Source organism: Stegostoma tigrinum, chromosome 29 (assembly GCF_030684315.1).
Source record: "Stegostoma tigrinum isolate sSteTig4 chromosome 29, sSteTig4.hap1, whole genome shotgun sequence".
Taxonomy (NCBI): Eukaryota; Metazoa; Chordata; class Chondrichthyes; order Orectolobiformes; family Stegostomatidae; genus Stegostoma; species Stegostoma tigrinum.
The window spans coordinates 26,360,450-26,375,193 of NC_081382.1; the positions used below are offsets into that span (position 1 = coordinate 26,360,450).

The 14,744-nt window shown below is 40.1% G+C and overlaps 1 protein-coding gene across 7 annotated transcripts in view; it reads right to left on the reverse strand.

Annotated features, from left to right (window-relative positions):
• Window positions 1-878: 878 nt before the first annotated feature.
• The window catches only part of scai (suppressor of cancer cell invasion), a 212,015-nt gene continuing 198,149 nt past the window's right edge, over window positions 879-14,744 (reverse strand). For 6 of the 7 annotated variants that reach the window (XM_059638179.1, XM_059638181.1, XM_059638180.1 and 3 more), the window contains 2 exons: window positions 5,344-5,444; window positions 879-2,292 (listed from right to left, as the gene is read on the reverse strand). In XM_059638179.1, coding sequence (XP_059494162.1) covers window positions 2,146-2,292; window positions 5,344-5,444 — 248 coding nt within the window. In that variant the 3' untranslated portion in view covers window positions 879-2,145. The remainder of the gene's footprint in view (window positions 2,293-5,343; window positions 5,445-14,744) is intronic. The other variant, XM_059638184.1, reaches the window with a different exon arrangement.

Genomic DNA, 14,744 nt, shown 5'->3' on the forward strand with positions numbered 1-14,744 from the left:
TTAGTAGAACACCTGAAATTAAATAGGCTGTTTAAATAAAAGAATAATATCTTTGATTCAATTCAAATGTGGCCTTCATACTGACTCTAGTAAACAAAGGATTTTTGAAAAGCATATGTTTACAATTTTACTGCTCAATATCACGAGTAAAACTGTAGACAGAAGTGTTATTTATCACTGTAGGATTTTTTTTATTGACTTTCTGATAAAGTAGGTAATACACATTACGAACACAGTAAAAATCAAAATGTACATACAACAATTACGTTAATCACAAGACGCTTTATAATGTGCAGACAGTGAGAACATCTTCTCCAGTGTGCGCCCTCTGTTTCTCTTAATATAACAAAGTATAGAATTTTGCTTTCATCTTTTCACTTTTTTGCTTCACAATTGTAACAAAAGATCACATTTAAATCTAATAACATGCTTAACAACCTTTTGAAAAGTTGCAGCACAGGAGTTGGGCTGCATTAAGTGAATACAACGTGATTCACAGAAGTTCCTCCATTTTAAAAAATGTTTAAACATCTTTGTAGTTGCAATTATTTACATGGTAATTATTGGCCATTTTTAGAACTTTGGAAGCAAAATTTTCAATACTACAATGTCCTCTTTTGCCATCTGGCCAATAATCCTTTAACATTTTGTTAAGCTGCCTTCTTGTTTTACATACCTTAAAACTGTATTTTAGCTAAAACGTACTCAGATTTTGATAAAGGGATACAAGTTCAAGTGACAGAATATTAGACCAATAACATAAGTTCAATCATAATTACATGATGATTTGGTAGAACTGAAGTGAAGTTTTTGCACTAGTCAAAAAGCACTCTTAAAACATCTTCGGAAAAAATTTAACATGGTCCAAAACAATGACATCACAGGCATAAAGTGAAACTTTATTAGTCATGATACTTGTCATGGATGGATTATAACAGGAAAGATTGTTTCTTTTACTTTAATATTAATATACAAAGTATATTTGGCAAAGGTATGAATACCCAAGCTTTACACAAAAAATCTTGCTTATTTCAAGTATCCATGTATAAAAATGTAGCAGCGTCTTATGGTTGAACTAAAATTAGTTGTGCAACACAATACAAGTAACCATAAGATGTGTGACCTGTCATGGTTTGTGTTGAGAACACTAACTACTAATTTCTACCAGTTGTTCAGGAACAAAGAAACATTAAATTATAGCTACTAGTAATTTTACCAATAAAATAATTCCTCTTTCAAAGAGGGAAGATGAGTAGATGCAGTATAATTAAAGATATCCTTTATTTCCTCAAAATGAGGCTTAACCAAAAAAAAAGTAACTTCAATTATTTCATACTCAAGTGTATTTAATGGAACATATCAGATTGCACTGGAAGCCATCAGATGTAATGTCACCTTGCTTTGTCATAATTCCAATAGTGTAAAGCAACATACATATGCAAACCTACCATAAATCTACTGGACTCTGCCTTGAATGACTCCTGGTAGTTTTCATGCTCAATCATCATTCACGCATGCTCGACTGTCACAGTGCAGTATGGGAGTGTCACATAATCTATACCATTATATACAGTGTTTTTCAGGACATGTTGTTTACAATTGCAATAAAGGTCCAATAGCAGGACTATTGATTTCTCTTAAGTATCCTAAAAGTTACCATTAAAAGATTTGCTAATAAGACAACAACGAGCACATATGTTTAACTATAACTCTCAAAATGAAACAAAATATCATGGGTAATATTTAAACTTTTCTTCCATGTATTACTGGCAGGAGATACTTATAAAACACTCAAAACCCTATTGACATCTAGTGTTTAACCATAACATAGGATGGATAAATGAATCATTCAAAAAGCTACTATTGCTTTTGTAGTAAATGCCCTTTTTCGCTACTTTTTGTTTAAAAATCATCTTTAAAATTGTATCCTACCATGTTAATTTTTTTTTCACAATACACTTATACATTGATTATGGAACACATAATTACAGAAAATAATTATGCCAGATAAGTCAGTATTTGAGAATTTGTTCGATCAGAAAGAATTCTGTTTCAATTATCCAAAACGGTAGATGCAAAGAAAAATATTGTCTTCAGAACCAATGGCCTCAGATAAGTTGTTAAATTTATTTTTCAGCCTTTTTCCTAATATTCAGCTGTGGTCTTTTCTAAGAAAAGGCTTCTAACATCCAGCATGGAAGCCAGTTCTAAAATGTGGTTCTGGAGTGCAGGATTCTCCACACTATCTTCTTTCTGCAACTGTGGATATGTTTCCGGGTAATTCCGAGTTTCCTTTTATTGAAAATGGGAACAGATGAAATTAAACGGTTATGCAATAACAATTAATTTTGTAGTATGGTCTTTCCACACATGTAGTATATTTAAGATTACAAATGCAAAAGTATTGCAAACTGATTGACATACTAATGAATTTCACAACTAAAACTGGGATTCAAAAAATACATCAAAAATGTAGGTGAACAGCCACATACAGAAAACTATAATAGTTAAAATTAAATATGGAGTGAAAATAAATCACGAGTTGGAACCAATACAATTCACTGTGCACGCAACTGAAGTAAAGAAATTTGGGCGAGGTGTCAATACTAATTTACAGAGAACCCCTTCCTCCAGTGGCAGCAGAGAGGTTCTAAAATGAAGGGTTATGATATATAATTAAATTAGGTTTTATCTTAATCATATTTTAAGATTCTGAGACATCCACCTTATGCCCTTGTCCTTTTGGATGGTATAGATCATGTTTTTGAAAGCTGCTGCATAAGTCTTAGTGAGTTGTTGCAGAGCATCTTGTAGATGATACAAAAGTATTTATGTAATCCCATAACAAGAGGAGGCGGGGAGTTTATTAGCATTGACTGATGCACTAATCCATTACATTTCATGAAGTGAAATGTTTACAATTATGAAAAAGTTTGATTTACACCAAAATAAGCTTTATTTCTCATGTAAATGATAATCATGTTTGGAGTGACATTGAAAAGCAGAGGAGAGGCAGATAAACGTTGATGGTGATGGAAATGGGGGAATTTTGTCTCTAAACATATAACTTCATGGTCAAGTGGTAAATTTAGTAGATGGACTAACAAACAAAAGAGGGTCAGGTCAGACCACAATTACAGAAACACAAAGTAGGAACAGGCATTGGCCATTTGGCTGTTCAAGCCTGCTCGGTGATTCAATATGATCATGCTGATCATCTAATTTAGAAGCACGTTCCCATGATTTCGCCATATCCTTTAATCCTTTTAGCCCCAAGAACTATATCTAATTCTTTATTGAAAACATTCAATGTTCTGGCCTCAACTGATTTCTGTGGCCAAAAGTATCACAGGCTCACCGCTGTAGGCGAAGAAATTTCTCATCAGAGTCCTAAATGGTCAACCTGAGTGAGCCCTGGGACTGAAACACATACACACAATCCTGAACAAAAGTTCCCACTGCCTTTACTGCATTAAGGAAAAGTACATTATTTTCATCAGATCCTCTCTCTTTCAATATTCAGCCTTGGCCAGATGAGATACACAGCTACAAAGCAGGACTGGCACTGATCTAGCAGTAGGGTTTTTAACCCCTACCCATCAAGCTGTCTACCTAGCATGATGTAACATGAAAGGGAAGCACTTAAAGAAATGCTTAAAGTTCACAATACTTTGTATTACATGAGGAATCTGAAATACGTAACTATAAAATGCACATAAAAACACTTGACAAATATTTTATTACTCATGTTATTCCATCAAGATTGCAGTGGTAAATCCAGAATTATCCACCTGACTGTTCACCACCTCCTAAACCAGGATTTAAAACATTGAGGAGAAACTTGTGTTCTTTCTTCATCCTAGCATATTGTATATTACGCTTACAGCTTAGCCTTTGCAATAATAGGCAGACAAAATTCAGATTACGTAGATCAGTGTCAAGTACCTGTTCTGTCCTTTGTAACCCTAAATTCCCGGTCATTTGCTACTTGAATTCCCATCTACTCCCACTCTGACTTCATAGAGTCTGTACAGTGTGGAAACAGGTCCTTCAGGACAACAAGTCCACACCGACCCTCAGAGCATCCCACCCAGAACCCATTCCCTTTACCACTCATCCCTGAACACTATTGGCAATTTAGCATCGCCAAACCACTTGGTCTGCGCATCTTTGGACTGTGGGATGAAACCAGCGCACCTGGAGGAAACCCACACAGACATAGGGAGAATGTGCTAACTCTACATAGACAGTCGCTCAAGGGTGGAATCGAACCCAGGTCCCTGGTACTGTGAGGCGGCAGTGCTTGTCATGCCAACTTCCTGATCATCAGCATTTTAACTTGATGTCTGTGAACCTCAATGCAAACTTCAAGAACAGCATTGTATTTTTCACATCTTTGGCTTTCACACTGATTTTAGTAACCCTAGGTCTTAACCCAGTTCCCCTTTGTTGCCCAAAAAAAATGATGGTGATTTTGGGTCGATGTGGTAGCTTTACCTTTGGAGATGGATCAAAGGAATACGTTTGTTTTGGAAAACCCTACACCCGAAGGTTTTACTGCCATTTGCCTGCATCATTTTTGTTGACTTGTTTTGATTTTCCTGAGCTACTGGTGTCTATTTGCCATGTTGCCTTTCTACCTGCTTCTTCACCCATCTCTGTCTAACCAGCTATTCCAACTTCCATCGAATATCACATATCTTTCTTTATTCGATTTTTTTCATAGGGTCTTCTATTATCTTGAGGCAATATCAATTTGGTCACTTAACCATCTCTTGTTTTCAGAGAAGTACTGTGAACATGATTTAGTTTATTTCCCATATTAGATGTGCTATTCCCATCTTTTAGTTTTACGTTCCTTTCAAATGATGTTTATCAGCAAAATTTTCAAGGATCCACACAAAATGTTTACTTGTCTGTTTTCTCCTTAGACTCTGCTTACTCTACTGAGCATTTCCAGCATTTTCTGTTTTTGTTTCAGGTATCAACATCTGCATTTTTTTTTGCTTCTTCTATCTGATAACAGATATAACCTGGATCAAATCTACACTGAAAGCATAAGAGGCTCAGACACCTCTGCAGTTCTTGATTTAGTCAAGGACTCCTAAAATCACCAACCCATGCTGGGTGCTATTCCATTCATTCAAAATACTTTTCAAACCTATCTTATCATTATTATTTTTATAAAGATGAATCAGAGCCCTTCCTGATTCTGCTTCATATTTCGTGGCAGACTGAAGACTATCCAGCAGGGAGATAGCATATATTTTACTGAATCTAAACTCAAAACTTGTGTTATTTACTGCTGTACTGCTGAAGTAAATGAAAAGGTGCAAATCTTACCCTGAACATTTTGTGAAGTCTCATGGTTGCAGAGCAGAGAATAAACCGGGTCAACAACAATCGAAGAAAATCATCACCAAAAAATTGAAGGAATGCTTGATCTGTCACACATAAAAAAGGAACAGGAACATACTTTAAATGCCACATTCAAAACAACTGGTGCCAATCAGTTGTCCAGCATATTGTGGATATATCTAAACTAACTGCAAACCTAGCAACAGAAACAGAGGTTGTTCGAAAAGCTCAGCAGGTCTGGCAGCATCTGTAAAGAAAAATCAGAATTAATGTTTCAGATCCAGTGACCCTTCCTCAGAACATGCAGATGTGATTTATAGCATCTGCAGTTCTTTTAGTTTTTAATTGCAAACTTACTTTGTTTCATGTTCAACATGCCTCTGCCTTTTTTGTTGAGATTTTCCACGGCCGGTCATTGGACACCAAAGGTTTTAAATCTTTTTTCAGGAGTATTGCTCAAAGTAAGCTGGCAATGCCACAGGTAGGAAAACAGTATACTTGGGAGCTAAATGAAGTAACTACATTCTTACCCAATGAGACGAAAGGGTCAGGAAATTAACAGTACTAGGATAGAGAAGAGAAAGTTTGAATGGGTGAATTGAATGTCTAAATAGAAGCAAAAAGGACTGCAAGGTTGAGGTGTGATTAAGAGGAGGCAAAAAACTCACTTAAGGAATGAGATTCCATCCTTATTAAATATAAATGAACTCTGGCACTGAAAATTATCACAGGAGAATGAGTGACAATCTCATTGAAACATATGAGATCAGAATGGGTTTGACTGGGCAGATGCTGAGCCATCCTTTCCGTGGGCTGGGGAAACTGGTACAAGAAGGCCCAATTTCAGGATAAAGACTGATCAGATGTTTTACGTAACAGGCTGTGAATCATTGGAATGTAAGGCTGGGATATAAAATAAAGAACAGGCAGGAAAGTGAAATTCAAGGCTGAGGTCAGCCATGATCATTATGAATGGCAGAGCATGCTCAAAAGGGTTGGTGGTCTTCTCCTAATGCTATTTATGTTCTTAATGTACCCCAGACTATGTTTTAACTAACAGACAATGGCTACATGACTGTCTATGTGATTATCAGCTGTTTAGTTATCATTTTGTTTTAGATCTTGCATTATAGTAATCAAATAGCTGTTGTAAATCACTGAAAAGGTAATGGGCTGCCAAATACTTACATAATAGAAATACCATTCCAATTCACAACAGTTTAGTATTGAAATAAAATGACATGTCTAGCTCTAATAGAAACATGAAAATGAGTTTATTCAAACATTAATCAACAAAAAGCCTAGGTGATTGCTAATGGGCAAGAAACATGTGCTTTTCATTGGGACAAATTACGAAGTATGTTCAACTGAAATTATCTGTCAAATTCCCACATATAATTATGATGATAGTGGCTGCCACCAGACTGAGCATCTGTAGTGTTTTGCTTTGATACTGTATATGAAGCCTTTTATAAAAGGATATATAATCCTAAGAAGCAGAAAAAAAACTTTTAGTTGGATCTACATCCAAATGTCTGATCCTTCAGTGAAAGGCACAATCTGCAGCTAGTAGTAATTAACTTATCTAAATGTGTTTAGAGGTTGAAGCAAAGGATGAATTTTAACAGAAATCAGCTAAATCAATTTTGGCATGTCTCATGGAGTGTTTCTTTCTGCAAGGCCTAACAAGTTATCTCACACCATGTTCCCAAACTTGCCTCATTACCTATGCAACACATCGCTATGGCATTCTACTTGTTGCATTCTCCCACTTGCCTCTGCCAACATATCCCAGCATTCTTGGCACAGCACCATCTTTCAAGCCTTGCTGCGCATTCAGTCAAATACTAGCAGTCAAGAGTTGCACTTGAAGGGCAATCACAAACTAACGCTTCTCGAGGTACACTGATGGCATGGTTGATACTACATTGCACATTCTTACAAGCTTTACTATTTCAGAACCAAGAAACAGCTTACTTGTCCTTTCACTTCCTCACACATTACAATCCTGCCTAAGTAAGTGCTACTCGTTCTCCAAAGCCCATTGTTGGCCAGCAAAGGTGAACAAAACAAAACTGAACAGAAGCTGCATTTGCCTCTGGAAATCGAAAAGGACTGCTGCTTTGTGAGCACCAACAAATTTACAATCTGTGATCATTGCACCCAACTCTCATTTACTGGAAGGTGTCAATTAAATCCGATCTGGCTTCTTGTGTCTGACCCTGCTGCACTCTACCATGCAGAAGGTGAGGTTTCCTGCTACTTAATGACCTCATCTTCCTCTTGGGAAAACTGCTGCTGCGATCCCAACTCTTCAGCATCTAACACGTTTCCTCTTTGCCTGCTCCAGTTGTTCACAGCAAAGCACACTAGGCTCATGCAGCATGTTCGAATCGGAGTGCACTGCAAGGACTCCCCAAACTGGCATCAGCATCGGAACCTCATCCTCAGTAGACCTATCATGTGCTCCACCGACACTCTGGACGAAGAATGGGCAGCAATGTATGTTCAGCCCCGGTTAGAGGAATGCTTCATGGATTCAGTAGCCAATAAATGCAGAAGGTAGCCGTGGTCTTGCAGTAACCATCTCTGTAAGGCAAGTGGTCCTTGATGTGAACCAGAAGCATGAGAGTTCTCACGGATATAGGAATCACGGTATTGCCAGGGTACTTGGCTCAAACTTCCAAGATGCAGTGCCAGAGATCACAGATGGCGTGCATGGCTTGGTGGAAAGAAGCCCTTTTCTGTTGGTGAACTTGGCTGCATTATATGGTGCTCTCAATGCAAAGGCCGTACAGTCCACTACACCCCGAATCTGGGGAAGCAATTTATGTTGACAAAGTCTGCTACCTAGGCTGCAGCACTGACCTCAACATAGAGAAACAAGATGAAGCAATGTGATCGGTCAGAAAATGTCTCAGTCATGGGCCTTGATACATTTGTGGGTGGATGATCAAGAGATCCCACACAGCACATCAGTGGCTCCTTGTAAGCAGCCAGTTGCATAAACTTTAGCGCGGCTATCAATTTGACAGCTTCCCCACCAGAATTGGGTAGCCACCCATTCTGTGTCACAAATCCAGCTCCAGCAGCTGGCATGATTCTGCAACAGTGTCCTGAGAACACAGTGCCTTGTTCACTAGAGGAAATGGCATTGAAAATGATAGACTAGTCAACCTATGCATTCTAAGGGGACCTTCAGCTGTGCCGTCTTCATGTGGAAGATATTCAGCATACATCTGAGGTTGCTGCTGGTCCTGTGTTCACTGGCAGCATTCCCTTTAACTCTGTGGTTGTACAGTCATTCAGCGGTCATGTGCACACCATGCATACACCAATGAATTAATGCCGATGCATTAACTTCTGTTCCAGGAGTCACTTTCGCGCACAGGCCTCAGAGATTAGAGGAAAACATAGCTTGTAGGCAGATCTGTTCCTATTCCATTTCCTGTTCCTCTGATGCTGCCTGACGTGCTGTATTCCTCCAGCTCCAAAATGTATCAACTCTGACTCCAGGATCTGTGGTTCTTGCTACCTCCAGGAGATTATAAGTGCTGCATGAGTGCTGGGATCTTCTTCTCCAGCCCCACATCGCCCAAGAAAGGCATCATTGCATATAGGTGCATATTAGCCAATGTGTACAGTTCAACGTGAGAGAGAATGAGTTCCCTACCTCTGTGTAGCCAGTGAGGATGAGCATTATCTTTTGTGCTTTGTGATTGTTGATGCTGCATTTATGATTGTCTGAGGCGTCAGAGAGTACGATCTTCAATCTGCAATGGCCAGTGACATGATCATGAATGCTTGTGACATGGTGGCATTTGCATTCCATTCAGTTGGGCAATGCAATCAATTCTCATACACAATGTTACAATAATAGATTACCTGTAACAGTGGAAGTATCTGATGAATCCTGAAGGGCCTCACATCTCTCAGAAGTAGAAGCTGTGCGCTCAGACAAAAAATAAAATTGATTTCACCAAGTCCAGGTGTGAGCACAATCCATTGCACAACTTTGAGTTGCATAAGCATGGAAAGCCATAAGACATAGCAGAAGCAGGCTTTTTGTCCATTGAGTATGCTCCACCATTAAATAAGATCAAGACTGAACTGATAATCCTGACAACACTAGCTGCACTTGGAGATGAACCTCAGGCTCATCCTGGTCAACAAAATGCGCCCCCACGTTCCTTTCTTCCTTGCACTCCCCAGTCAGCCCATCAGTACTGATCCTCCAGACACTCCATACACCACTTGGAATTATGTCTTTAGCTCTCAACATTACCCCAAAACCTAGCCATATATATTTGTCATGCTCGCCATCATACCGTACAGTCAAAGCAAGTGGTTGAGATTGTCAATAACACCTCCCTCCTGTCGTATCCCAATGTCCTCTAATACACTATTGTCTCTTCACCAATATTTCAAATCTCTCCTCTCACAATTATTGTCCTCTCTGGATCCCAGATTGCTGCTTCCAATCCCCAGAACCTAGTTCCCCAACTTTCCTACCACTGCAATGATCCCTGATAACAACCTCTGACATTCATTGACTTGACTGCTGGGATTGACCAAGTACCACACTCCCGATTGACTAGCCAACCTTAGAGTGAGGAGTTAATATTACTCCCAGATCAGGAGTGTTGAGGTTAAACCAAGAAGAGGTTAAAGATGAGTATCTTTAGCATCTGAAGCCCAGGTGCATGATAGATCCAGGAAGACATTATTTACAGTTCCTGTCTAAAAGCTGAAGTCACAAGTGACTTAAACCTGTCAAGGTGCTCAACACAGAACTCTTAGTGAGAGTATTGTATGAATCATGATTTGGGTACTATAGAAAAGCTGTTTTGTTTCTTTACAAATTATAAAGGAGAATTTAGGGATTAATGGAATTATACTTTTACAACGTATTTAAAAACTTTGAATTTGTGTTCTAAGTAGATGGTTTGGTTTATTCTACTTTATTTGTTTTGTTAATAATTTTCTGTTTTATGTTAAAGCAAAATCTGCAGCATTGCATACTTAAGTTTCAGTGAGAGGCCATTTTGTAAAAACCCAAAAGGAAAAAAAAACAGAAGTGAGGTAGCCAATTCCAACGGACCAGAGTTTAAATACCCGGCGGGAAAACACAACAGCGCTTTATTGGAGGTTGCACTGATGATGTTACCCAGCAAGGTACTGGAACGGTCTGCGAACTAACAAACTGGCTCGACGAACGAACCGACCACAGCTTCCATAACGCAAGCTACAAATCTACTCAAGAACCTTATGTGATAAAATTGTGAGAAAATTGGAATGACATAGGGTCAGAGGATGTGGAGTCTGTGTGGGTGGAGTTGAGGAACCACAAAGGCAAAAAACCATAATGGGAGTTATGTACTGACCTCCTAACAGGGATCAGGACCAGGGGCGCAAGATGCACCAGGAAACAGATAGGGCCTGTCAGAAAGGCAAGGTCACGGTGATCATGGGGGACTTCAATATGCAGGTGGATTGGGAGAATAATGTTGCCGGTGGATCGAAAGAAAGGGAATTCATTGAATGTTTGCAGGATGGCTTTTTGGAACAGCTTGTGATGGAGCCCACAAGGGAACAGGCTATTCTGGACTTAGTGCTACGTAATGAGCCTGACTTTATAAAAGACCTTAAAGTAAGGGAACACTTAGGAGGCAGCGATCATAATATGGTAGAGTTCAGTCTGCAGTCTGAAAGAGAGAAGGCAAAATCAGATGTAATGGCGTTACAGTTAAATAAAGGTAATTACAGGGGCACGAGAGAGGAATTGATGAAAATCGACTGGAAGCAGACCGGAGCGGGGAAGACAGTAGAGCAACACTGGCAGGAGTTTCTGGGTGTAATTGAGGACACAGTACAGAGGTTCATCCCAAAGAAAAGAAAGATTACCTGGGGTGGGATTAGACAGCCATGGCTGACAAAGGAAGTCAGGAAATACATCAAAGAAAAAGAAACAGCCTATAAAGTGGCCAAGAGCACTGGGAAATCAGAAGATTAGGAAGGCTACAAAAACAAACAGAGGATAACAAAGAGAGAAATAAGGAAGGAGAGGATCAAGTATGAAGGTAGGCTAGCCAGTAATATTAGAAATGATAGTAAAAGTTTCTTTCAATACATAAGAAACAAACGAGAGGCAAAAGTAGACATTTAAGGAGAGTCGGGGGCAGAGTTGAGTAGACATTACAAAAGAGAAAGTGCTAGAAAAGCTAAAAGGTCTAAAAATTGATAAATCTCCTGGCCCCAATGGGCTACGTCCTAGAGTTCTGAGGGAGGTGGCTGAGGAAATAGCAGAGGCTTTGGTTGTGATCTTTCAAAAGGTCACTGGAGTCTGGGAAAGTCCCAGATGATTGGAAAAATCGCTGCTGTGGCCCCCTTGTTTAAGAAAGGATCAAGCCAAAAGATGGAAAATTATAGGCCGATTAGCCTAACCTCGGTTGTTGGTAAAATTCTAGAATCCGTTGTTAAGGATGAGATTTCTAAATTCTTGGAAGTGCAGGGTCAGATTAGAACAAGTCAGCATGGACTTAGTAAGGGGAGGTCGTGCCTGACAAACCTGTTAGAATTCTTTGAAGAGGTAACAAGTAGGTGAGACCAGGGGAAACCCAGTAGATGTTATCTATCTGGACTTTCAAAAGGCCTTTGATAAGGTGCCTCCCGGGAGGCTGCTGAGCAAGGTGAGGGCCCATGGTGTTCGAGGTGAGCTACTGGCTTGGATTGAGGATTGGCTGTCTGACAGAAGGCAGAGAGTTGGGGTAAAAGGCTCTTTATTGGAATGGCAACTGGTGACAAGTGGTGTCCTGCAGGGTTCAGTGCTGGGGCCGCAGCTGTTCACTTTATATATTAATGATCTGGATGAAGGGACTGGGGGCATTCTGGCCAAGTTTGCTGATGATACGAAGATAAGTGGACAGGCAGGTAGTGCTGAGGAGGTGGGGAAGCTGCAGAAAGATTTAGACAGCTTAGGAGAGTGGTCCAGGAAATGGCTGATGAAATTCAATGTGAGCAAATGCGAGGTCTTGCACTTTGGAAAAAAAGAATACAGGCATGGACTATTTTCAAAATGGTGAGAAAATTCACAAAGCAGAAGTACAAAGGGATCTGGGAGTGTTGGTCCAGGATTCACTAAAGGTTAACTTGCGTGTTGAGTCTGTGATTAAGAAGGCGAATGTAATGTTGTCATTTATCTCAAAAGGGCTGGAATATAAAAGCAGTGATGTGCTTCTGAGATTTTACAAAGCTCTAGTTCGGCCCCATTTGGAACACTGGTCTAATTTTGGGCCCCATACCTCAGGAAGGACATTGTGGCACTGGAGCATGTCCAGCGGAGATTCACACGGATGTTCCCTGGAATGGTAGGTTTAACGTACGACGAACAGCTGAGGATCCTGAGATTGTATTCAGTAGGGTTTAGAAGGTTGAGGGGAGATCTAATAGAAACTTACAAGATAATGTATGGCTTAGAAAGGGTGGATGCTGGGAAGTTGTTTCCATTGGGTGGGAGACTAGGGCCCATGGGCACACCCTTAGAATTAGAGGGGGTAAATTTAAAACGGAAATGAGGACACATTTCTTCAGCCAGAGTGTGGTGGGGCTGTGGAATTCATTGCCACGGAGTGCAGTGGAGGCCGGGACGTTAAATGTCAAGGCGGAGATTGATAAATTCTTGATCTCACAAGGAATTGAGGATTACGGGGAGAGTGCAGGGAAGTGGAGTTGAAATGCCCATCAGCCATGATTAAATGGCGGAGTGGACTCGATGGGCTGAATGGCCTTACTTCCACTCCTATGTCTTATGGAATTCCAAAAGTCATGCTACAATACATCGCAATAGCATTAAAAATGTGCACATTGTTCACAATCAACCGACTTTATTTTGAGCCGATATACTTGTCTCAACTCAACCTCAGAAAAGGAAGAGAACAACCTCCCAGAGAACCACTGGTCCACAAACAAACAGCTGTCCAAACATTGGTCCAGGAACAAAACATTACTTAACAACCTGTCAAGGGTAATCAGTAGAACATGTCACTGGGTTTACTACACTCTGGCTAATCCAACCAGAAGTCAGAATCAAGTGAGATGGCTTTTTGAAAAAAGAGAGGTGAACATACAAAAAGCCTGAGATATTTTAGAACTGGTGGAAACGTTCAACCCTTTGTCTTGTAAAATGTCAAACAATGCCGGTGACAAATATAGTATTGAGACAAAAGCAATCTTTCATTTGATAAGAGTCTGAAAAAAAATCCAGTTAACCAGTAAAGGAACCACAATAGGAACCTGACAACATCTAGTTTTATCGCTAATTTGAGAAAATAAGCCACAGGTACCTCCACTGGATCCAGATCAACAGGCACAGTTCCAGGTCAAATTCAAAATGAAGAAACTGCCTGGTATAAGCATCCAAGATCCTTCAAAAAATAGGCTATCAAATTAGAAAGTGGTTACCGGATCCGGGAATAGAGTACTACAACAAAGAAAGTACTTTCTTTAAAAGAAAGTCAGAAGATTAAGCGTCCTTTATAAAAGGCAACGGATCAACAACAATGTCTACAAAGCATAACGTCTTCCACAAATTGAAAGGTCATCCAGTAGAAATACCATCCACATCAAAATAAAGGTCAACAGTCCTCAAAGCAACCAAGAGACCTACCACTCTTCCAATTCTGAAGATAATGCACTGAGAAAAGTATCACCTGTCCAGGCCACCCGTATTGGTATCATCTGAAACTTGAAATGCAGCAGTGGTAAATACAAAATATTATATAATGGATTAACTACAGGCGAAAAAGAAGTTTGGAGTGAAAGGTAATGATTAGATTAGACTTCCTACAGTGCGGAAACAGGCTCTTCGGCCCAACAAGTCGACACCGCCTCTTGAAACATCCCACCCAGGCCCATCCAAAAAACCCCACACATACCTGAACACTATGGGCAATTTAGCATGGCCGATCCACCTAGCCTGCACATCTTTGGACTGTGGGAGAAAACCGGAGCACCCAGAGGAAATCCACGCAGACACAGGGAGAATGTGCAAACTCAACACAGACAGTCGCCTGAGGCTGGAATTGAATCTGGTGCCCTGGTGCTGAGGCGGCAGTGCTAACCACTGAGCCAGCGTGCCGTCCCGTGTACGTGTTTGGAGTGTTTCTATCTCACAAAGGGTAGTGACGTTTAGGGCCTCTCTGTTCCAAAGTGTCAGGGGACCTAGATCACTGAAATGTTTGGAGGTGGGAGGAGGGGTTGTTGATGATTTTTGACACATCAGAGAGTTGGCGGCTGCATGTAATTGTGCACGAAAGAGGAGATGAGGCCAAGAGCAGATCAGCCCTGATCTTATTGAAGGGAAAGGCAGGTTTGAGGGGCTGAATAAC